General features: G+C 42.6%; 1 protein-coding gene across 1 annotated transcript in view; it reads left to right on the top strand.

Moving 5' to 3' along the window:
* Positions 1-22,953, top strand: part of mettl22 (methyltransferase 22, Kin17 lysine) — a 39,184-nt gene extending 16,231 nt beyond the window's left edge. The window contains exons 3-12 of the mRNA XM_080009653.1: positions 3,927-4,119; positions 5,000-5,145; positions 5,302-5,342; positions 10,074-10,218; positions 14,372-14,443; positions 15,991-16,044; positions 16,657-16,737; positions 16,986-17,088; positions 18,587-18,755; positions 20,883-22,953. Coding sequence (XP_079865779.1) covers positions 3,927-4,119; positions 5,000-5,145; positions 5,302-5,342; positions 10,074-10,218; positions 14,372-14,443; positions 15,991-16,044; positions 16,657-16,737; positions 16,986-17,088; positions 18,587-18,755; positions 20,883-20,960 — 1,082 coding nt within the window. The 3' untranslated portion in view covers positions 20,961-22,953. The remainder of the gene's footprint in view (positions 1-3,926; positions 4,120-4,999; positions 5,146-5,301; positions 5,343-10,073; positions 10,219-14,371; positions 14,444-15,990; positions 16,045-16,656; positions 16,738-16,985; positions 17,089-18,586; positions 18,756-20,882) is intronic.
* The last annotated feature ends 2,888 nt before the right edge of the window (positions 22,954-25,841 follow it).

Below are 25,841 nucleotides of genomic sequence, written 5' to 3'. Positions count from 1 at the left end.
GGCTGATCAAACCATCCCATCCGCACACCACATACCCCCAACACTAAACTGAGGCCAATTCCTGGCCGAAGCGTTGAATTCTACTTGCAGACTACTAATGGGGATGGTAGCTCAGGAGGTAGAGCTGGTGGTCTAGTGATCCAAAGGTTGCTGGTTCGATCCCAGGCTCCTCCTGCTAGCATGCTGTAGTGTCCTTGAGCAAGACACTTAACCCCTCATTGCTCCTGATGGCTGCGTCCGTCGGTGTTTGAATAATTGTAAGTCGCTAAGGATAAAAGCGTCTGCTAAATGACTAAATGTAAATGTAATGTAATGCAGACTCTGTCTTAGATGCAATGACTCTGTCCTAGATGCAATGGCATATTTGATAACTTTACTAGGTTCATTCCGCCTACCAAAGAGATAATTTTTGGAATACAGTATGGACACTTGCAGGGTACGATTTGTAAAAAAAACTAAATAAATAACAGGAGGGGAGACATTTTCTTGTGTTTTTATTTTATTATTATTTTTTTTTTAATTTAAAAACATTTTAACGTATTGAAATGGAACAAATTTGAACATTAGCCATGTATCCCGACAAATCCATAACGTTCAGCATGGATGCCTCTTGGTCCAGGATAGCTCATATGCAGCTTTCACCAGCAGGCCTAAGCTGTAAGGCTGAAAAGAAAATCTGGAAAACAAGATGAAATAAAAATGTGTCTAGGTCTGGTGAAAGAGAGGCTGCATTGGTGGCAGCAACAATACGCTGCCCTTACTTGATAAATATCGCCTAATATCGAGGACGAGAATAGCAAAAAACAATTCATGCTGACAACTGGCCGCTTATCAAGCACAATAATTGTATTATAAAATAAAATAAAACAAAATGTGTTCTTTCTGACCAGCACGTACCCCCACCATTACCTCATACTTTCATGAAGCCTAATCTTTGGAAAACATGTTAGTAAAGTAGAAGTCATCTTGGAGTTGTTTCTATCTACTTCAGTTTCCCATTTTCAAAAAGGAGTTTTAACATTTTTTTAAGGCTTAAATAATTTTAAAAAATTTGTTATTTTGAGATAATTTCTTTTTCTTTCGGCTGCTCTCTTTAGGGGTCGCCCCAGTGGATCATCTGCCTCCAATACCTTCTGTTCTGTGCATCTTCCTCCCTTACACCAACTGCCTGCATGTCCTCCCTCACCACATCCATAAACCATCTCTTTGGGCTTCCTCTTTTCCTCTTGCCTGGCAGCTATATCCTCAACCTCCTTCTCCCAATGTAACTCTCATCTCTCTCACACATGTCCAAACCATCTTAATCTGGCCTCTCTCACTTTTTCACCAAACTGTTTTGAGATAATTTAATGGTCTCTGTTTGTGTGATTAAACAATAGATTGTATTTTTTGTTTGTTTTAGATGATTGAATAAATAAATGGATACAGTAGCTTTAGTTATTGAGGGGGTTTCCTCGCCGATGTTGCCATAATTTTCTATATAGGCCCTCCGGAAGGGACGAAATTTAACATTGGGGTCAACTCCCCCATCAAATACCAGTTTAACCCCTGTCAATAATAAATATCTTTGTGGGAATTTATGTGATGAAAAGGAACAGCATCCTTTTGATGAAGTTCAAGACCCCTTTCCTCTTTTAAGAATGCATTTTGTAATGGACAATCTTATAGAACAATGAGATCATTTGTGTCACATTCGTTCTATTTTTCTTCATATTTTAAGAATTTTTATTAAGAAAGTTTTCTCAACCCTTTCTTCTTTATGTAAAAAAAAAAAAAATCTTCATTCTTCAAGTGTATATGTTGTGAGGCCTTACACAAGATGACTGATTACAATCATTTCAATTTTTGATTAGCCTGTCAACCACACTTTCTACCACTCATCAACGGGTAACGGTACAACTCGCAACCAAGCTTTCATTTTACCCCCCAGCTAATCAGTACAGATCATTCTGTCATCAAAATATTTTTGAAACTCCAACATCTCCTGTTCAGCCTTTGGTTTTCTATGATTTTCTCTGGCCCTTTTCTATCTGTGGTAGAAATCAGTTTGAAATCAGGCTTTGACTCTTTGATGCAGATGCTGTTCTTTCGCAAAAGTATTTTGCTCAGCGTACTTGTAAGCTTCACCTACTTTCACTGCTTGGTCTTGATTTTTGAAGGAAAAGAACTGTGCGCAGAAAATGAGTGCTGACTTTGAGCCAGACACTTGTGTCCAAAGTGGCTACAGGTGCTGAAAAATGGGTTAGTCACATTTCCACACCCACTAGTAAACAGGGTGGACTAGAAAGGTCAATTTGTGAAACTCAGCAAAGACAGAGGCTGTTTCTCAATACCAAGTACGCGCAGTCCAGACTTGCGGACTTGGTAGTTCAGACTTGGCAAGTTCGACTCGCGAGTACAGACTCCCGGGGACGGGAGGATGCAGGACGGTCATTCTGCAAAATGCATTGTGGGATACTTGGCTGTCCTAAGTCCATACAAATCACCACCGATGCATCCTCGATAAAATGGGCGGAGCAAGTCCACATCCGGGCATTTGGACTGGACTTGGCTTAATGGGTACTTTGATTTGGAACAGTACTTGGGCTGCGATTGATGACGTCTCACAAGTCCACAAGAACACAAGTACAGACAAGAACGCAGATTGAGAAAGGGCCAAAGTAATTTGGTAGGGCCGAGTGGTTGGCGATTCAAGGTTCAGAAATTCAAAGTCCTGCCTTATTCTCACTCCACCCCTGCACTGAGCCAGTTTAATGCACTCTGTTGAACCTCTGGCCTGTGTTAAGCTAAGGCCACATTATGTGATTTTCGAACCCGATTTTGCAACCATTTGAGATTGGGCCGAGGCCTGGGTAGTCCTGGGTAGACTTGCTGCAGAATCGTAGCCATCATCTATATGTGTGAGTGAAAAACTAAAATCTGTCTCTATACTGTCCCAATTGGCTAGGTCACAATTCAGTCAAACATGTTTGATTTAATCGGGTCTAGTCTTTTCAAAATCCTTTGGTGTATGTGCATCAAAGCCACAAATCGTAACGGCAATGACTTTTCAACAGCCAATGATACCTGCACCTGCATGATGGCGAAGCCAAAGAAAGCGGTCAGTGGGTGAATGTGGACTTCTGAAATGGGGGAGCAACTTGTGTGTCTAATTAATATATAATGTCATCGATGGAAGTTTGTTGAACAATCAACCACAGTAACGATCTGAATGGCATCCATGTTTGTTTTGATGTCAAAACATTTCAAGATATTTGCCTTTTGCGGGAAGATACATTCTCGGCTTTAGATATGTGCTCCTCAAAGACAGCAGTTGTTATGTCTGTGTGCAGAGGAGACAAAATCAGTAAATCTCAGTCGTTAAATGTGCGCTGCTCAATGTTTTTATTGTCGTTCGCGGTTGGAAAAAAATCACGTAATGTGGACAAGGCTTTGATTAGCAAACCCTGGAGGTTGCTATACATATGATGACAGAGAAATTAAAATGCTGCATTAATAATGTCTAGCAGTTTTGCACTACAGTTAGCCGTACCATGTCGTAGCTGTTACACCGTTACCTCCCAGTTCAGACATCAAGAAAGGGGTTCAAAGCTGTTTGAAGGTTTTACAACCAGGGGCCAATCCGCTTTATTGCATAATTTGACCATCATCACAAGCTTTGGTTTGGAGTGCCCTTTTCATAGAAAATGTCTACGCTTTGAGACATTAAAGAAGACTAGTAACCAACAAAGACAAGTGCGGAAAACAGTTATTTGTCTATGGTCATTACTGCGACCTCCAGGTTGAGAACGTCTGTTTGAGTAAAAGTGAGTGTCGATGTATAAGTACATGTATTGTAGAATTTGTAACTAATTACTACCCACCTACTGCTATCGCACCTGGTAAAATTGAAATTTTTCTATCCCTACGTTTGGCTGCCTATCTAGTCTTCATCTCAAAATTTAAGATCCTGCGTGACAGCCAACTGCCTGATGCCACAGAGTCAGTTCCCATCAGTGCAGAGGAGACACTGAACGAGGGGGTGGGTGAGGAGGTCGAGGCCCGAGCAAAGGAAAGGGAAGCCATCGCTGTCAATGAACCGTCCTTAGATGAAGATGGTGACCTCGAGGTGATGCGCAGGTAAATCTTGGGGGGGGGGGGGGGGGGGACGCAACAAAAAAACACACGTCTCTCTGTCATAATTGATGATAAAAGGAATTGTACACAATAATAGTGATGTCCACATTATATTTGTTATATATATTTATGCTGATGTCAGTCAACAAAATGTCTTATTAGGAGCTATTTATTATATCAAGCTGCTTTTTGCATTGCGAGGGGGTGGCATGGTGTGTCAGTGGTTAACTGACTCACCATGCAAGTTGGGTTCTGGGTTTGAACCCGACTGGGGCCTTCATGCCCTTCCACATGGGCTTCCTCAGGCATTCTGGTTTCCTCCCACCCTAAAGAATTGCACTTTAGGGTTAGGGTTAGAAACGCCTACCGATGCAATTTAGCAAGGCTTTGGCTCTACAGCAGGAGTTGGTGTTGGTGTTGGTCCTGCATGGCCATCGCTACCCACTGCTTCTAAATGGTAAAAGGATGGGTCAAATGCAGAGAACAAAAAAACTTCAAGATGGATGGGGAGGTCTGGCTTTATGATATAGCGTTAGCCACACAATGTAGCTGGGCCCAACGTTTGTTATTTGTGGCACGCCACAACAATATAGCACCACATTCTTTTCCTTGACTTGCTGTGCAAACTCTCTGGGTTTTTCTAAAGGGATATACTGTATTCCTTTTAACTTAAAATTATTCAACGATTGATTCAATGGTTAACAGTTTCTGTCCATTTCAGGACAACATTGTTTATGGGGAGGGGTGGGAGCGGGAGAGTCTGGGTCGAGGAGGAGAAGAGACACGTTTGACCGCTCAGTTTTATTTGTATTTCCTGTGGCTTTAGCGCTCCATTGTCACCGATTATTCATTTGAGTAACAAGGTGTCAACAATCTCCCCCAGACCAGGAGAAAGTCTCTGGGAGCGTGCGACGCGGAACAAAGTCTGCCCCATAATCCTCAGCCAATCCTCAGCTCTGTCAGATGATGAAGAGGAGGGCGTTCTTGAAGACAAGGACAATCAGGGCTTCGGGGACGTGATCAAGATTGGTAAGATGAGACGTGCTTTTTGGTTCATCGCTCCATACAAGAATGCTACAATTCAGAATGTCTACATTACAGATTACAGATGTAGCCTATAAGGGGAAAACCTGCTACACTAATTGATATGTATGTGTGTAACTTTTGTGTCCAATCCCTTGCCAGAGCACACTATGGCCACTCCCCTGGATGATGTAGGCAAACAGGTCAGTCCAACTTGTGACTCCGATATAGAATAGAGTGAGTTGAATACCTTGTCAACTGTTTTGTCACGTTCATCTACCAGGAGGTGCCAGGTTATACACCGATCAGCGACAACATTAAAATCCACCACTAATAATCAATAATATCGTGTCTGTCCCCCTCCTGCCACCAAAACAGCTCTGCCCATCAAGGCATAGACTCCAAAAAAAACCTCTGGAGGTTTCCTGTGGTATCTGGCACCAAGGCATTATGGCCATCCACATGATGTAAAAGAAAAGGTGATTTATCAGAACAGGCCACCTTCTTCCATTGTTCCATGGTCAAGTTCTTACACTCACGTGCCCAATGTAGGCGTTTTTGGCGGTGGACAGGAGTCAGCATGGGCACTCTGGCCGGTCTGCTTCTACGCAGCCCCATACACAGCAAGCTGCCATGCACTGTGTGTTTTGACACCTTTCTATCATAGCCAGCATTAACTTTTTCAACAATTTGTGCTACAGTAGCTCTTCTGTGGGATTCGACCAGACAGGCTAGACTTTGCTCCACACGCCCATTAATGAGCCCATTGGTGCCCATGGCCCTGTCGCCGGTTCACCGGTTCACCGGTTGTCCTTCCTTGGACCACTTTTGGTAGGGACTAACCACTGCATACCAGGAACACCCCACAAGACCTTTCGTTTTGGAGATACTTTGACCCAGTCGTCTAGCCATCACAATTTGGCTATATATAGGAGTGGGAATGAATGAATGATGAATTAGGTGAAACCTTCTTGTTGCGGTTGGCTTGACATTAAAAAAGGTGTAGCAATTCCTGACAACAAAGTAAAAGGTGTGAATTCCATAGGATGTGTCACTTGAGCGAGTTCAGTTCCGCACATACACAGCATTTGGTTTCAACAATGTTTAGGCTTGGACCTAGTCACACCATAGGTTACACAGAGATATATTTCTTACATTGTCTAATAAAAATTTGGGAGAGTTTTAGTGATGATAGCAACAACTCCATTCCAAGGCAATATCAAAGAATTGCTATCACAGTATCTGGCACCAAGATGTTAGCAGCAGATCCTTTAAAGTCCCTGCAATGTATAGTCATATGTTTCTAAACACATTATACATGTGAGAAAACCATTGCTGTAAACATGTCAAAAGACTGAATGATTGTAGTACTGAACTGTGGAGTGAGACCGTTTAACTGTTTCTCGCCATTTTTGTGGTCCGGATTTTTGGGTGTGGTTAAATCATGACTTGATGACGTAAAGCGGTCATAATTGGCATGGCCCCTGCCCTTACCACAATTTAAACACCAGGTCGGAACGGAGCATCAGTGGTGAAATAAGCTAAGCTAACAGCTTGGAGTTTGAGATAAAACGCTGTTTTGGGAATAAACACCTGGATTAAAAGGCGTCCTCAGGGAGACCGTGAACTCATGCCAAGTCTTGCACTGATCCTGTAAGCGCCTCCAGGTGCCCCCCAGCGCCCACCGGCAGGAATATAAATGGGTGCATATGTACCCGGAACAAAAAGAAAAAGAAAAGAACCGTTCTGTTGGTTTGAACATGCAGGATTTGGTTACGTTAGCATTAGCTGCATACAGTAGGAGCCACTTTGAGAGAGCAGCTGGAACATGACAGAGCCCGGGCAGATTCGTAGCTAGGGCGTGGCTGACCCATGCAGGGTCACTCCTGGCCTCCTGTCGGGTCCCTGCTCAGATCTTCCCTGTAATGATATCACCCTCGATGATGTAATCCATGCGCCGGCACCTGGGAACGCCCCCAGGCTGCATTTATGGAAAAGCAGTTGCAATGCTTTATCTGTCCACCAGGGGTTCAAACTGTAAAGCAACTTGCGTATATGGGATAATCTTGCGTTTGTTTAATTAAAAATATGCATGTTTTGGAATGGAACATATGTTCTGTACATCTAATAGAATCAACATATACATTTCTGATTTAAAAGAATGAATGATTTTAAAGAAGTCTGTGTTGTTTTTTTTTTAATGTAGATGTATTTAATTGAATGAAGCAAATGAAAACACTATGCCTGTGTAACAGGTGTTTTAATTTACATTATAAAATGTGAAATATCGCAACAAATTTGATCGCAATACTTAATGTATCGCAAAACTCACTATATCGTGTGTTTTCGCACCGCAGGAACCTTTTCATAGTTGTAAGGACTTCTTGGAGGAACCGTCCCTTTTATTGTGTCTGCACTGCATGCACTACTGTAGGAACGATCGTAGTTCTCAGAACTCAGTTTAGAGCAACTTATTTATCTCCTACTCCAGGACAGGGACTAACCGGCACAAGAGGAACCTTCAGTGATGGATGCCAGTAATAGGTCCAGACCTAACACCACAGTCCCTTGGACTGAGTCCGCCCAGTCGAGTTTCATCGCTCTGGGTGGGGACCAGTCCACATACACTCAGTGGTAATAAAACACATGACAAATAAAAAGAAAATAATATTTTTATTGTCGATGTATTTATTTAATTTTAGGACTTAAATTGAATAAAACAGAAAATCCCGAGCGAGCGAGCCCATGCTTTATGAAAGTGGGAACAAACTTTTAAATTATATCTTGTAGATCTAATATGAGTGAAGATTAAGCAACTGGATTGATTATTAATCGCCTCAAATTTGTTCAGAAACAAATTTTAGTGGACCTGTAAGGTGAAATCATTGAAAGTTAAGGAGTAAATACAACAGGGAACTCGTGCTGAAACCCTGTTGGATGATGTCAAATCAGCGTCACCAGCTCTCTCAGGTCCTAGTTCCCCTCAGGTAGTCCCCACAACTGTTTGGTGCGAAAACACTGCGTTGTATTGTGAGGTTCCAGATGATATATATTCCCACTCACATATATATATATATAGATATGTGTGTGTGTGTGTGGACATATATGTTTTGATTTCTTTGTATGTGTGGATAACTTCGGTTGTTACCGACAACTGGTGAAAATTTCATGTCAATAGCCCCATCAGAAATATATTTGCTGAGAAAAATGTTGACGTGTTCAATACTTATTTCCCCAGCTGTATATAAAGTATATACATGTATATAGGAGTGGGTGTATATATCACCTCAGACCTCACAATATGACGCGGTATTTTCGCATATATAGAGTATGTGTATATACACTCCCCGGGCACTTTATTAGGTACACCTGTTTAATTGCTTGTTAACACAAATAGCTAATCAGCCACCCACATGGCAGAAAATCATTGCATTTAGGCATGGTGAGGATGACTTGCTGAAGTTCAAATCGAGCATCAGAATGGGGAAGAAAGGGGATTTAAGTGACTTTGAACGTGGCTTGGTAGTTGGTGCCGGACGGGCTGGTCTGAGTATTTCAGAAACTGCTGACCTACTGGGATCTTCACGCACAACCATCTCTAGGGTTTACAGAGAATGGTCCGAAATAGAGAAAATATCCAGTGAGCGGCAGTTCTGTGGACGAAAAAGCCTTGTTGATGTCAGAGGTCAGAGGAGAATGGGCAGACTGGTTTAAGACGATAGAAAGGCAACAGTAACTCAAATAACCACTCGTTACAACCAAGGTATGCAGAATACCATCTCTGAACGCACAACACGTCGAACCTTGAAGCAGATGGGCTACAGCAGCGGGTGCCACTCCTGTCAGCTAAGAACAGGAAACTGAGGCTACAATTCGCACACGCTCACCAAAAATGGAATAGAACACTGGAAAAACGTTGCCTGGTCTGATGAGTCTCCGCTGCAACATTCAGATGGTAGGGTCAGAATTTAGCGTAAACAACATGAAAGCATGGATCCATCCTGCCTTGTATCAACGGTTCAGGCTGGTGTTGGTGGTGTAATGGTGTGGGGGACATTTTCTTGGCACACTTTGGGCCCCTTAGTACCAATTGAGCATGGTTTAAACGCTACAGCATACCTGAGTATTGTTGCTGACCCTGTCCATCCCTTTATAACAACAGCATACCCATCTTCTGATGGCTACTTCCAGCAGGATAATGCACCATGTCACAAAGCTCAAATCATCTCAAACTGGTTTCTTGAACATGACAATGAGTTGACTGTTCTCCAATGGCCTCCACAGTCACCAGATCTCAATCCAATAGAGCACCTTTGGGATGTGGTGGAACGGGACATTCGCATCATGGCTGTGTAGCCGACTAATCTGCAGCAACTGCGTGATGCTATCATGTCAATATGGACCAAAATCTCTGAGGAATGTTTCGAACACCCGACATTTTGGAGATGCTCTGACCCATCAACTAGCCATCACAATTTGGCTCTTGTCAAAGTTGCTCAGATCCTTGCGCTTGCCCATTTTTCCTGATTCTAACACATCAATTTCAAGAACTGATTGTTCACTTGCTGCCTAACATATTCCACCCCTTGACAGGTGCCATTGGAATGAGATGAGCAATGTTGTTTACTTAACCTGTCAGTGGTTTTAATGTTGTGGCTGATCTATATATCTGATCTATGATAATATGAACATGAAATCGATATTTTAAATTCATACACCAAACCGACAAACGATCAGATAATTCTTACATCTGTACCTGGACCCTAGCTGTAGCCTGTATGCAAAATAGTCCAGTCAGGTGAATTCATGGGGGGCCATAAAGCTTTGGCATTTGCCAAAATAGGTTCTTTTGCATCTTTCAGCCTGCAATAGCCTGTTGACTATTACAGGAATTCCCAAACCTTCCCCCTGCTCTTCCCATCCCTCTTCTTAAGGTGTGGCGGGGGGCATTCCTTTTGGCCGACTACATCTTCTCTCAGCCATCCATATTCGGGGGGGCCACGGTCCTGGAACTGGGAGCAGGAACTGGCCTGACCAGTGTTGTCATGGCGACCACAGCCACAAAGGTTTACTGCACAGGTAGAGTGTAAGCCGTCTCTGCATCTCAAATAGTGTCCTACAGTACATACTACATATTACATGTTGGTACTATCCTCCAGCGGACTTAAGTAGGCTTTCTTGGCGGTGATTTGCCCGCTTTGCATAGATTTAGGTCACATTCAAATTCTCTGACTCTAATATACTGTTATCTAAAAATACAAATAAAAAATGGCTAGTGGATTTCAGATTGCGTAAGAGGATTGGCAAATATGCATAAACCGTGAATGTGTGCATACATTTGTAAACTTGATTTTCATGGCCAACATTACAGACAGTATATGATACTATCTTATTAATTCATTTCAAAATCGTCATGTCAATGGGCGTCATTCGCGAATATGTTCATAGAAATGTTCTTGCTTTTGCACAAAAAAGCCGGATGCGCAAAGTCACCACTGTTTGTTCTTGACCACATGCTGTATGTTGATGAGTTTGAACCACTGAACCACTAAAGTGATGACGCCATTGTCACAACTGCTTATAGATTCATATGAATCCTTTACAGCCTATGGGTATAAAGTTAACCAATTGCACATACAACAGAGTTAATTTAAGGATCCTAGAAATGTGTTAGAACCTCGGCCATGGCCGATAACAAAACACACAAATAAAACCAAGATAGTTATTAGTAGTAAATATATATATCTTTATATTGTAGTGTATTGAATATTTACACATTTTTATTATTTGGGATTCCTGTTGGAGCCATAGGACTCAGGAAATAAATTATATGAAAATTGATTTAGAATACAATTATTAGGTATTTAACCCCCTTATTTATAGTAACGTACTTTCAAACATTTCTCATGGTAAAACTATTTAGAGATTTTTTGGCTATTCCAGCTGACAGCTGCTTGGCGCCGGCTCCTGTGGTTGTCTGCGCAAACGCTTAGTTTATGTCATTTCAATTCATATATGTATGCTTGTATGTATATGTATTTTACAAATAAACATCTTTAATCTTGAATCTAGATGCTAGATTTAACAAAGCATGGTGTCAAGCGCACAGCTCACTCAGAAGTAAATTCATATATTTAGCCTGTTTGAATAAAACAATAAATACAATATCCAACTATGCACTGTGTTTACAGGTTGAGTAGCAGAAGAACTGCCCCCCCCATGTCCTTGTGTTCAAACAGTTAAATGTATGAGATATACAGTATATATTAATAGAGTCGTATAGCTATATTTATTATGGCCTTGGACATAATCAAAATACATTTAAAATCCATTGCATTCAAGATTTCAGCCTTAAACAGTTTTTAGATAAACAGATTTAATTTTATTGATTATAAGTTTAATTAGAATTTCGAACTCCAGCACACACTATAAGAGCCAAGTCTCAAGACTTGAAATAATATAAAAACCAACCCTATATTCTCACAAGAGTACCTGATTTGTCTGGGACTGATTACAAGAGTTCCAGTCCTTCTGAATTGGAGCACTTAAGACAGTTCTCCTTGTGATTCTCTCAAGATCAGGAAAATTTGTCTGGGACTCAAAAGTCTTCGCAAAAATCCTTTGGTGTACACTAGGGGCTAGCCCACTACAAAGCCACAGCATCTGCTTTTTCGCATTCATGATTAAAGCCTGCAAGTAGCAGAACCAAAGAACATCTGACAGAGTGAGTGGTTGTTCTCAAGCTGAGACAACCTCTCCGGTGCAGAACCTGAAAGCAGACCTGTTCCTTTGTGAGTTTGAGCATTTCAAGTGTGTGTGTGTGAGAGAGTGAGAGAGACCCTGGGTACTTTTTATTGTATGTAATTTTTTTTTGTTATCAGATTATGGTTCGATTTAATAACACAGACAACACGCTAAATAATGAAGTTAGTTAATTCACTGGGAAATAAAGCCTGCGAATGGACATCAAAATAACCTGTTTTTATAAATAAGATGGCACCAATGCCAGGCTACTTGCTGGCATCAACAATGGAGAGTGAGAGTGTGTTCAAACTAAAAGTGTTGAGGTGGAGAAAGGTATTAAAAAAAATAGTGGTTCTTAATGAATTAATTAATTAGACAGAAACCCACGCAATTGAGTGTGGAATCAATTTATTGCTTTAGTAGATGGTACCATGGAAAAACAACATGCAAAGAAACACTGCAGGGTGGCCTTCAGAGAGGAGATTCTTCTTTCTCACTCAATAGAAAGAGCAGCATTAATTGCGTTTCCAGAAAATAATGAAATTGTTGACTTTTTATTAACTGTTTCCTGCCCGGTAAATGTAAGTAGTTTTTCTAACAACTAACAAAGTAGTTGTTAGAAAAAGGTGCATACAATAACCATGATTCTGTGTTTTTGCTGGACTCCAGTGGCTGCAGGGCAAGTGAAATCTGAATTATTAAAGGCTTGTTGACATAACGGATAGGTTTTCCAACAGCTCTATCTTTGATTAAATTGCGTCCCAGCAAATTCATGCTTAGTGTAGTTGCACTTTGGCTTTAGAGTAAGAAATTGCCTTTGCCTTAAATACCTGCAGCAAAACTTATTTTAATAGGGGCTGATATCAGGGACTTATTTCACATTTTCGACTGGCACTTTTATTTTGCAGCTGTGGAGTGGTCCAGGTTCGTCATTTTAAAGGTTTGCCATTTTTCAAGCCAGGCCTTTTAAAAATGTTTGGTCTCATCATTTATAACTCTTGTTATCACAAACCTGCTGAACGCTTTACTATTTTTCAAAAAACAGGAAGCTCACAATATATTCAGACAGGTTTTATATGTTACACCAAAAATAAAAATGGTCGGAAACAGTGTATTATTTTTTATCAGGTTTTTCAAGTTTGTATTGACTCTTTTGCACTACGGCAGATAAGCTCTTTTGGCTAGATCCGTGCAAATTGATAGGAAGACTACAAGAAACAGGAATTCGAAACTGGAACTTCCTACTGTAGCCAACGTTGCCCTTTGGATTTACTGTGACTATTGCACAAATTCTAAATAAATGAAATATTACTGTAATTCAAGACAGGTGACTATAATGTTAATGTGAGTGTTTCGACAAGGATATTCAACATGTTTTTAACATTGTTTTCATGTTCCCCATTATACTACATTTAAGCATAGACTGCAGCAGAGTGGTACGTTTCTCAATAGGAAATCGTTCAGCAGGGTTGTGCTATGGAAAAGTAATGAATGATGGAAACCAACATTTTAATAAGGCTTGGGATGGAAAAATATAGAGAAACATGTCCTTGAAAAAAACAAAACATTAGCACTTACCTTTGTTTTTCAGGCCACAATCATTGATCTTCTTAAGTGGAGTCACCGGGGGACCAAAGAAACAGAGCTGTCTGTATTCTCTTGTACTCTGTGATATACAGTACACGCCATTGTGCCCTTTCCTTTTCTTAAAACAACAATCTAATCTAAATCAGATGGTCAGTGCCACATCTGAACGGTTTGATTTGACATTCATAGTCGTTGAACTGACCAAAGTCGTCAAAGCCGGTTTTGGTTGTAACTAGCCGTTTTCGGTGAATCTTAACTTTACATGAGCTTTAAAGAGTTTCTCTTAGCTTCAAAGCAACTTCCTGTTTCGAGCCAATTATGTCCTGCTTTGTCGATAGCGGGGATAATCTTCTAAACTCGATATAAATTCACTCGGCTGATAGACAGCTTAGAAAGTATTTCTATCAGTGTAAAGCCATAATTGTAGTAAATTATAGTCAAATTAAGGTCTTAAGAGATGGACCAACACAACTCACGTTTGCTTCAATGCAACGTGCACACAACCAGCTGAACCTAGGGTTTGAGACTGCTCAGCTTTAGCCAGGAAACCAACCCAAGTCTAGACTACAGCATTCAAATGGAAAAAGAGAAATCCAGTTGGACTGAGCCCAGGGTAGCGGTTGCCGTTGACGAAACGCATAGTGTACTGGATCTAATGTACCCCGCCCATGCTGCCCTACACCACCTCCGACCCCCTCGTTTCCATACTCACCCCAGGAGGGAGCCGGCGCAGCTCGCTCTCGTTAGAGGGTGTCTGGGGTGACATTTAGAGTGCTGCCCTTTTTAAAAGTTCAGCTCCCTGGAAAACACAGTTGAATGGATTGGTCCTTGAATATTCTATATGTTATTTTCCTTCCCTACTGTTTAAGCGTGTGTGTGTGTATGTGTGCGTGCGTTACAGATGTGGGGGAGGATTTGCTGAGCATGTGTCATCGGAACGTGACCGCAAACAGACATCTTCTGGAGCCTCTGGGTGAGATTAATGATTTGAGACTGTTAATTAGACCTGCAGACCTAATGTCTTATAGTTCAATTAGATTTGAGTTGTCACTACCAAGAAATTGTGTTTTAGGTCTGAAATGTCCATAATGAGGTGATTATACTTACTTATACTAGTTTATCGCTGTTGAATGGTACACTGTACACCATGTCACAGGCTCCCAAACGTTTTCATGGCAAGGCCCCCTTGGAAGCACCAGATGAGGACCCCCTTCTTAATACAAAAAATAGTTTGTGAAAAATATATATTTAAAAATGCCAAATAAACCAACAAATAATGAATATCAGTATTTTTACAAATTAATAATTTTGTCTTTGAGGTTTCGGAACGCGTGTACTATGTTGAAGTAAAATGATTCAACGGACACAAGAGCGTAGCAGAGATCAATAAACAAAAACAATCCTGACATCCTGTCTGTTTTTTCACCCATTAAAGTACAGGCGTGGGATTTTTGGAAGTTCATCCCTTTTATATGCTCACCGATGATATCTGTAGTATGAAGGTAGGTTTCTGAAATGTCAAGTGCATTTTTGCTCAGAAGACAGATGGTGGATTTGACCCCCATTACATTATGATGTTGAATTGGTGGTGGGGGCGGGGCTGCACTTCCAATATAGAGGAAAAAGATGGTGTTACAGCTAGCTATGTACTACATGAGTGGTGAAAAAGGGTTAAACTTCAAAAACCACAAAACTTATTTACAGACTGCCATTAAGCTCTTACGATTCAGCCATTTCCGCTACAAGATGGGTATTGTCTTCATAGTTGGTGGATTATATTTTGACCTCAATTTATCAACTTTCAAAGGCTTTTGTGCTGCCGTTGAAAATGTCCAAATTTGATTCAACATCACAAAGGTCACCGTCTCTCAGAGGGCCTGTTTACCCCTATAAAATTCCAGCCAAATGGCTCTGTCCACTGGACCCGACTGGAGGCAGCCTTCCGGGTGAGGTCTGTTCGGGGACCGGGAAGTGCTAAAAAATTGGAAATAAAGCACCTGTAATAAGCCTGCCATCCCCAAAAATCTACTCACCCAGAGGTGAATAGGCAGAAAATCTCATAAAATAAGGCTTGTAGAACAGGGTACAAAATATTCTTGGTGTACGTAGGGAAAACTGACAAACTAGCAACCAGACTAACAAAAGTTAATGCGGAATTGCATAGTGGACACTGGAGGTCATTTGGGAATACGGAGGACATCAGGTGGACAGATGAGGAACTTCATTTGAGGCTGAAGCCCAGGATACAGCTGTGACAATGCAGAACTACAACATCAGTGATCAGAGTCTCCAGTTGCGGATGTGGCATGGTGGCTCAGTGTACACGCACAGGTACACACTCTTAGCAATACCCTTGATCAAGGCACTGGCACTAGAACAGGAATGTGGATGCCCACTGCTCGTAGATAGATAGTACGGGTCAAATGCAGAGGAAAAATTTACACTCGCTACAAGTAGAAAGGCTGTTATTCCACTTAATTATTTATGCATCAAAATAGCATTGTCTCGTCTGTTCACCAGGTGGCGAAATTAGGATTCGACAACTGGACTGGCTACAACACAACCTTTGTACAGGTACTCACACAAACACGTTCTACAAATTTCTAACATTGCTAAGAACTGCTATGCTGTACGCCGTTATGAAGAGCTTGTACACTGCATCTTATTTTGACAATTGGTTTAGTATTGTCTGGTCTTAAGTCTAATTTCGGTTTAGTTACACATTGTTTGTATGAGCAGGTTCTGTCTGCGTGGTGCGATTATGAATATTTTTACCCTGTTTATCTGAACCTCACAGATCTGAAGTTACCGGTCAGCCAAACCAGTACTTTTTGCCATTGTGAAATGCATATTTAAAACTTCATGTCTTCTATTAAAGGAATTATTCAGTTTACCAATGCCTCTCAGGTGGCACTGAGTAAGATTGACAAAAAGCTATTTTTCCCTTTAATGTGACTAACTAGGATCTTATGCCCGCGAGACACAATTAAAGCTGCATGTAAATATCGGATGTCTAGTTCAGATGTTGCTGACAAAGTAAGATGTATTAATTTTATGGTACATACTGAGCAAATTAGTTAAAATATGTAATAATCCAATTTGGGTTCATAATTACTGCATTCAGCTATAAGACGTTTCTCTATTCTGAGGTCTGTCTCGTTCCACATTTGTGTCTTCCCTTCACAGACACCAATGTTGAGTTCAGTTGGACAAAAGACGAAGTGGCAGATCTCCACGACAACACAAGTTTCATCATCGCTGCTGACAGTAGGTAACCGTGCTGTGTGGAGCCCACATACACTCTCAGACCAGACGGAATATTCCAGAACGGAAAGTGCTAAAACAGCATAGGTTAAGCCCAGAAACTCTACTCTGATACGTACATTGTTAATAGTCTGTTGCCGTACCATGGAAATGTAGTCGTACGAGTGTACTTATGTGAGGAGTGTACGTATCTTTTTAGATTATATGTGTCCCAATCAAAGTTTTGACCAATCCTCATCTTCCCCATGCAGTTTGCTACGACGAGGATCTAACCAATGGATTTTTTAGAACAGTGTACCGACTCTGCAGTAGCTTTTCCCGGCCCTGCATACTCTACCTCTCCTTGGAGAAAAGGTAAAGCAGTGTCCTCTATTCAGATAACTAAAATGATAAATTTACATTTTCCTCCCCTTTGGGATCTCGCTGGCCCCTCGCACCTTCACCAGGTGCATGGATGCAGTCCTTAGGCCGGCACAGCAGGAAGAACTCAGAATTCTAAATTATCTGGCTGATATGTGCCCGGACAGAAGAACAGGGTTGTTGCCATGTGGTCCAGCTCCTAGATCACATTAAGGGCCTAGGTCTTCACCTCAACCAGGAGAAGAGCAGGCTGGTATCATGTCAAGTCACACAACTTTTGGGCTTGGCTATAGATTCCAGGACCGCCACTGTATCTCTTGCCCGGGAGAGGCAGGAGGCTCTCAGGGCCTGCCCTCAGGTAAAAGTGTGCCACTTTTTGCCTGGGTGCAAGGGTCACCTGGAAAAGGTGCCTGCGGCTCTTGGGGCTAATGACGGAAATGGTCCAGAAACAGTTCCATTGGCCCTTCTTCACATGCGGCCATTACAGAGGTGCCTTCTCAGCCTTGGACTGCACCCAGGGATACAGCTGCAGGCCAGGGTTTGAGTCACCCACAGGCTGTGACTGGCCCTCCCCTGGTGGGGACACCCGAGCAATCTCGCTAGGAGGAACAGGCTGGGTCTGGTGACCTGTTGAAAACTAGTGTCGTGAGATGCATCCCTGGTCATGGCTCCTGAAAGATCTGGCCTCTTAGCAATGGGTTTGCCACACGGTGGTGCAGACACTGCAGGGGGCACGGGCTCCATCTACGAGGGTAGCATACTCATACTGTTGGAGGATGTTTGAGTTGTGGTGTGGAGTGAACCAAGCAAACCCACTCACGTGTGGGTCTCAGGAGATCCTGCATTTCCTGCAGGATCAGTTGGACAGGGGGAAGCCTTTGTCGACCCTTAAGGGTATGGTGGCGGCCATCAAAGCAGCCCAGATGGGAAAGTGCAGGCGTTCTGAGGATTGTAGTATCGTCATTGCACGGTTTTTGAAGGGCGCCCTGGGACTCAGAGCTCATGTTAGAGCCTCTGCAGTTCCGCCTTGGGACCCAGAATTGCAGTGGAGAGATCTCTTCACTCAGAGAACCACAGTTACAATGTAACCTACAGTTCAGCAAGGTCGTTCCCACAGTCGAATACCACTCTGATTATTGCAATATTGGTGCAATTTTTTTTCCAAAGTAGAAATGGTCATGTTACACTTAAACAAACCACACAGCCCAATAATTCTACAACGGAAAGGTAGTGTTGAAAGTTTCAGTTCCAGCTTTAATTTCATTAAATTTAGCACCAGTAATATACTGTACAAGTAACATTGTATACAGACACTATCACCAGCTCACAAAAAAATCTCTCTCTCTCTCTCTCTCTCTCTCTCTCTCTCTCTCTCTCTCTCTCTCTCTCTCTCTCTCTCTCTCTCTCTCTCTCTCTCTCTCTCTCTCTCTCTCTCTCTCTCTCTCTCTCTCTCTGTGTGTCTGTGTCTGTGTCTGTACACCCCCCCTGCCAGGATGAACTTCACCTTACGACGCATGGATGTGTCCTGTGAAGCCTACGATCACTTCCGCCACTGTCTACGCCAGCTGGAGGCCATGGAGGACGGAAGAAGCAGCTTCATGGTGGAGCGTGTCCCCCTAACCTTTCCCCAGTGGCTGCAGTATGAGCGCATTGAGCAGCTGGTGAGGCAGGCATCCAGATATTGTAAAAAACAAGCTCTCCAGCCATGTGTAAAACAGCACTACCCATCCAGGGGGGGCTATTAAAATCCATTTTTAAATACGTCAATGTTATATTACTATATTCCATTAGTCAAAAAGAAACAAAAATACTCTATCATTATTATAATAAGTGTTGGGGGTAACGCACACAGGGATCTTAGGCTTGTGTGCAGATGCTTGGCCATAGAAACCCAGTTCATGGAGCTCACAACAAACAGTTCTTGACGTTGGTTCCAAAGGCAGTTTTAAACTTGCTAGTGAGTGCAACAGAGGACAAACAATTTTCACGTGCAACACGACAGCACTCACCGGTTCTGTTCTGTGAGCTTGTATGGCCTACTGTTTCTTTGGTTGAGCTGTTGTTCCTCTTAGACGTTTCCACTTCACAATAACCATTGTTGGGGCTAACTTGTTACAAAAGTAACCCATTACAGTAATATATTTTTAGCAGTAACAAAGTAATGTAAAGCGTTACTAATACAATGGAGGACGACGGGGGGACACAGACAACGGGGGGTTGTTAACACCAATTTGTTGTAGAGGGAAGGCTAGGTGGAATTAGCCAGGAGCAGATGGAACATGACATGACACAGGGCTCCCATATCCTAAGTGCGTTTGTGGATGGGGTTTTTAAACCTGCCACATGTTAGCCCAACCAACGAGCGTCAGGTGTGGCTGCTCACGCCATCCCATCCACCACACTACGCTAGTACAAATTGCTGAAAAATTTATTGCTGGCTATGATAGAAAGTTGTCAGAACACACAGTGAATTGCAGCTTGCTGAGTATGGGGCTGCATAGCCACAGACTGGTCAGAGTGCCCATGCTGACCCCTGTCAACCGCCAAAAGCGCCTGCAATGGCGTTGTTTTACCTTGGGAAGAGATGGCACCAGGATGCACAAACCGGTGGAGGCAGTGTGATACTTTGGGCAATGTTCTGCTGGGAAACCTTGGGTCCTGGCATTCATGTGGATGTCACTTTGACATCTACCTAAACATTGTTGCAGACCAAGTACACTCCTTCATGGCAACAATATTCTCTGACGGCAGTGGCCTCTCTCAGAAGGATAATGTGCCCTGCAATACTGCATAAATTGCTCAGGAATGGTTTGAGGAACATGACAAAGAGTTCAAGGTGTTGACTTGGCCTTCAAATACCCCAGATCTCAATCCGATCAAGCATTTGCAGGATGTGCTGGAACAACAAGTCCAATTAATGGGAGCCCCACCTCAGAACTTCATCGAGGATCTGCTGCCAACGTCTTGGTGCCAGATACCACAGGACACCTTCAGAGGTCTTATGGGGACTCCACAAATCGTAGACAAACAAACAAACAAACAAACAAACAAACAAATCGTCCATAAGTTGTGCTGCCACAGCTCTGGCCATGCCTCGATGGGTCAGAGCTGTGGCAGCACGACAGGCACTTACATAATATAAGTGGTTATTAGTGGTGGTTTAAAAGTTGTGGCTGATCGGTGTGTATAACAATCAATAGCGTTGTCACTCTTAAGGGTGGGAATGGAACTGTTGGGTAAAAAGACGCCCCGCCCCCAATGGTTTATTTATGAGCTGCAATGACTTGAGGTTTTTAATTTGAGTAACACAAAAGTAGTATGAGTTACGGGTTACTCTACACACAAAGTAATATTGTGAAATAATAGTTACTGTCAAATTAAAGTCATATGTAATATATTACATTTTGAAAGTAACCTTCCCAACACTGATTATAATAAGCCTATGATTATCAAAAATGTCATACACTAATACCTCAGTTAGAAATCTCCATAAACCTGCTCCAAATGGCTGAGTTGAGTTACAAGCTGCGAAAACCGCCACCACATCTACCCGTATGAAGATTTCACAAAGTTTATCAAGTAAACAGCCTCTTTCATCGATGTTTCGTTAAGTTAGGCGTCAGCTAAATATCACTGGAAATTGTCTGTATGAATCCTGTCTGAATCCTTCAGCAGCAAAACTATGCTGTTCCTAATTTCCCCTATTAAAACTCCAAGCCACCAACCCAAATGTCAGTGCTGCAACAATTCCAATTCACTTCTTAAACCCTCATTTATTTATTCTCCAGGAACTCTGGAAGGTGACCTCCATGCCCCTTCAGTATCATCAGGGATCAAGCGATTCTGAGCTGCCATTCTCAGCCTGACCTGCTCGTTGGGCTGTCCTGACCTATGGGATTTGAAACCTGAAATGTAGTTGTTTATTTAAGTAAGGGAACATATTGCCAGCAATGATTGGGTATTGTTTTTGTTTTTTGGAGCTTATATGTTGTGTGGTTTAAAGAGCAACTATCAGCTTTTTTGTTTATTTAGGAATTTACCATTTTGAGCTTTTTCTGGAGAAAAAAAGTATTTTTTACAGGGAGAAAGGGCAAAAATACAGGAACATTTGAGGTGTTTTACGTTTGTGGGGAAAGACCCTTCTTTTTATTTATATTTTTAATTTTACATCTGGTCGGTGAGGTCACAGGTTGTGAGTCGTCTCTCTGCTACAGCGCAGTAGCAGGGTGGCAGTCCGTCATCATGTCAATAAGTTAAGTTTCACAGCTACTTAGGATCGTTAAGTACTGTGTTTAGGATTTGATATTTAGAAGTTAATAGCATTTTTTGCTAAATAAAGTCCCATTCTCCAGAAGCACATTGCATTCACTAAAGAAAAACAAATTGACACCTTATCTCGTAATTACAAGATATTATCTCATAATTACGAGATCAGGATCAAGACCTCTTAATTATGGGATAATATCTGAGATATTATCTCGTACTTACGAGAAAAGACCGCGTAATTACGAGATAAGTTAAGGACCCAAAACGGGGTGTACCACACATTCATGCACACACACGTGTGCATCAGGATGGGGGACAACCCACCCTAAAGTGTTGCCATAGGGCAGGGTTGGACTGCTCGTTGGACTGCAGTGGTCTGTTGTGTTCTGGGAGAGGGAGAAAATAAAGTTGTTGATACCGAACTTTATCCCGTGATTGTAATTGTGTTTGTGTTTTTCCAATATTCACTAACAAATTGTCCCAGTTTTCACAATTAAAATAATATTATAATTATACTTGCCTTTATACGGTACAGTAGTTATTTTATATGTATATACACATGTATATATGTGTGTGTGTGTATATATATATATATATATATATATATATATATATTACATAATAAGTGCTGAAATAATTGTCCTGCATCCTGATGAAAAGGCCGATGGTGTGCGTGCATGAACGTGTGCAGCGGTACCTCCCGGTTTTGGAGTCCTTAACCTATCTCGTAATTACGAGAAAAGGTGTCTAGTTTTCTTCTTTTGTGAATGCAATGCGCTTCCTAAGGAGACCATGGTAAAGTTAACGTAAAGACATGTAGAGTGCACAGGTTTTGTTTGTTCAAGTAGGAAATTAAGGAAAACTAATAAATCTAAACTAAAAATACACTCATAAAAACAGTCTTTTTAAAATTTGATGTTCAGCAGCAGAACCTCTCGGCTGCCCCCATCATTACAAGACGGGCTGTATCGCCTCTTAGTTATGATCGTGTTTTTTGTTTCACAAAAGTAGGAAACTCGGGAATAAATCTAAAATAAAAACACATCTCTCCACATCCCCTCTATTTGCCACTGTAGCAGTAGCTCTGTCCTGTCTCACACCTGCTACGTCACATACAAGTTTGCGGGCAATGGCCGATTTTTAGGTGACCGTGGCATGACAAAAGTCCAGCTGTAATTCTAACTTGGAATTACTTAATACATTATAACATTTTTACTTCGAATTTAAGTAAAACATGTATAATAATTCTCAAATGAAATTGCTACATAATTTCCCCACATATAAATTCACTGGGTATGCTAACCTGCAAGTTGCTCTTTAAGTTGAAGTTTATCATCCTGAAATGTGTAAATTCTGTGGTTTGGTTTTAATTTATTTATTTTTATTTCTTTGGTGTGTTTTGAGTGGATCCAAACTATTTGAAAGATGAGCTTGTGGTAACAGTATTTATTAAACTGGCTATTAGGTACCAGTCTTAGAATATATTTTTGGGTTTAATGTCAGAAACCGTCGGATATCACTTTTAGTTAAATTGTGAAAGGGAAAGATTTTGGACTACAGAGGCAAATTATTAATTGCCAAATATAAATACAATTTAAATAAATGTTCATGTTTTGACAAATCGTGTAATTTCAAATAATGTGTGAATGTCCTGTTTAGCCCTCCGCAGGAAGCGGACGTGTTTTGCTTTGCGCTCAGCTTTGCTTCTGAAATATTTGCCAATTTCAGTACTTTTTTTCCTGCATGCTGCAATGATTAAAGAACATTACATTACATTACAATTCAAACACTGACAGACGCAGCCATCAGGAGCAATTAGGGGTTAAGTGTCTTGCTCAAGGACACTACAGCATGCTAGCAGGAGGAGCCTGGGATCGAACCAGCAACCTTTAGATCACTAGACCACCGCCTGAGCTACCATCCCCAAGAAGAAACAGTGGCTCCATTTAACAACTGTTCTTAAAGGATTAGTACTTATTTTAAACCAGCACTGGCTAGCAGTGTGTGGACAAGGTATGGAGAGTCTTGCATAGACTGCTCTCGACTGTTACAAGAGATCACTTTGGAAAATGTGAGACACACTACCAATGTCTCCTATCTGAGCTAAAGAAACCTTGCACAGCTAGGCAGGCTTAAAATGAAGAACTGTTTAAAAATGAGACTATAAACCCTCCACAGCTTGGTAAAACTGGAGCCAGTACAAGTAAAGCCCTCTAGGACAAGAAAAAAATTCCTGGCACATGTTGGGAGCCAAGCCCAAGGACAAGAGCAGAGCTGAGGTCCAGCGTGGAACACTGCTAAGGCCAGCTCATTCCACACTGGGCACCAGCAGACCACATTGTATCAATCATTGTTCATGTGGGGACTAATGATACATGAAGAAAGCAGTCAAAACTGTCATGACAAAACAGAAATTGCTTGACAGCCTTGCCCAACTGAAGATTCAGTCATTTATCAATGGTCCCCTAACATCAGTGTACAGAGGAATAGAGAAGCTCAGCAGACTCCTGGTGCTGAACTCATAGCGACAACCTGCATTTCAAAAAGACTTGAGTTTTATTGATAACTTTGTAGTGTAGGGTGAACACTCCGGTCTGGGACACATGTAGTTGATAACTTTCACACTTGTTTTCATAAAAAAAAAAGTAAAACTAAAACTTCTGGCAGCAAAGTTTACAGACGGATGCTGTGAAATTAAAGTAAATCACCGTATCTCAAAATTACATGTAATAAACTAATAATACAGAACATATTTTACAATGAATTAATTTGATAAGATTAATTTCTGTAAATTTAGAGCATTTGTTACTTTATGAAACTGCCCAGTCTATCTACAGTATTTTCCTATTGAAATAGTTTTCATATACAATATCTAAGAAATAATGTATAAAAAAATGCAATAAATACAGAAAACTAAAACCGATGACAGGAGTACAGTAGGATGACAGGAGTACAGTTTTTTGTTACAGAGAACCCAGCCCCCTCTTTGGTGAACTATTTACCATGTTTTGGTCTATAAAAAATGAATCACTACTCCAAGAGGGGTAGAATTGCCCTGGGTGAGACAAATAAACATAGAACAACAAACAACATGTACACGGAAATATATAGTTATTTAGCTCCAGGAAAACTGGAACAGCAACTGGGCATGTTACCTCTGTGTGTGTGTGTGTGTATGTGTGTGTGTGAGAGAGAGAGAGAGAGAGAGAGACACGTGTCCACCGGTGAGTGTACAGGACTTATCCCAATTGGTTCTGGAGTATAAGGTCGGTATTATGTTGTGGCGCCTCCAAGCAGCGGAAAGGGCCCCAAAGCCACCCCTGAGTCCAACAGCAGCATAGACACCCCACGGTTGCAGGAAAGCCCCAGAAGACTCCCCGGACCCCAGAGACGCTGGAATCCCACGGAGCAACCCCCACACCCGGCCCAGTGAAGCATAACCCAGTCCCAGTGAGCACAAGGAGACCCCGCACCCCTGAGGCAGCAGGCACGAAGCCAGGTCCTGCACAGATAGACTGACACCCCGCCCGAACTGCCCGCCCCGCACCGAAAGCGCCAGAGGACAGGTACCCAGGCAGCCCGATGTGACAACAGGACTCCGCCCCCCACTGAAGGAGACCACTTTGGGATCACCGCGCTGAGCACACTCGGCCAGGCTCAGGTCCCCGTCCAGGTCACAGGACCAGACAGAACGTCTAACTAGCCCTTGCACGACAGGCCGCCCCCCTACCCCACACCATGGCAGAAGGACATGCAAGCCCCAAGGTGCCCCGCGCTGGGCACATGCTTCTACGTGTATGGGCACTTAGCACTCGTGCCAAGACGCTGGGTGGGGCATCTGGTCGGCTGCGGTGGGGCCGGCCTCCCCCTTGTGTGGGGAGTGGGTGGGCATGGGGGTCCTGCCGGTTCGCCAGTGGGGTGGGCGGCTCGGGCGGGGTGTCGGTCTGCCGCCATGGGGCCGGGATCCGGGCCTGTGGCCCGTGCCTTGCGCCTGTGTCGGTCTGTCGCCGTGGGGCCGGGATCCGGGCCTGTGGCCCGTGCCTTGCGCCTGTGGCCTGGGTTCTTTGCCGGCAGCTGCGTCTTGTGCCAGCACCTGGGGGTTGGTTGTATGTGTGCGGGGTGCGGGGTCTGCTCATGCACCCTAGGACTGGGTCATGCTCCTCGGCGCTGGGCGTGGGGGTTGCTCCACAGCCCTTTGGCTTCTCTGGGGGCCGGGGGTCTTCTGTGGCTACAGGGCGGGGTACTAGGGGCTTTCCTGCAGCTGTAGGGTGTCTACAGGGCTACAGGGAGTTCCGGGGGGTTTCGGGGCCCCTTCCGCTGCTTGGAGGCGCTGTGACATAATACCCACCATCTACAGACACACACACATACACACATACAGGCGGTCTCATCACACACGCACACACCACCACACCTGCTTTGAGTGCACCCCAGCACCCTCCTGGTTGCATTCCTCTCCTTTCACCCCTCATTTACTGCCA

This window comes from Zeus faber, assembly GCF_960531495.2.
Source record: "Zeus faber genome assembly, chromosome: 11".
NCBI lineage: Eukaryota > Metazoa > Chordata > Actinopteri > Zeiformes > Zeidae > Zeus > Zeus faber.
The sequence above is the reverse complement of the archived record's forward strand: the minus strand, read 5'-3'. Positions and strand labels throughout refer to the sequence as shown.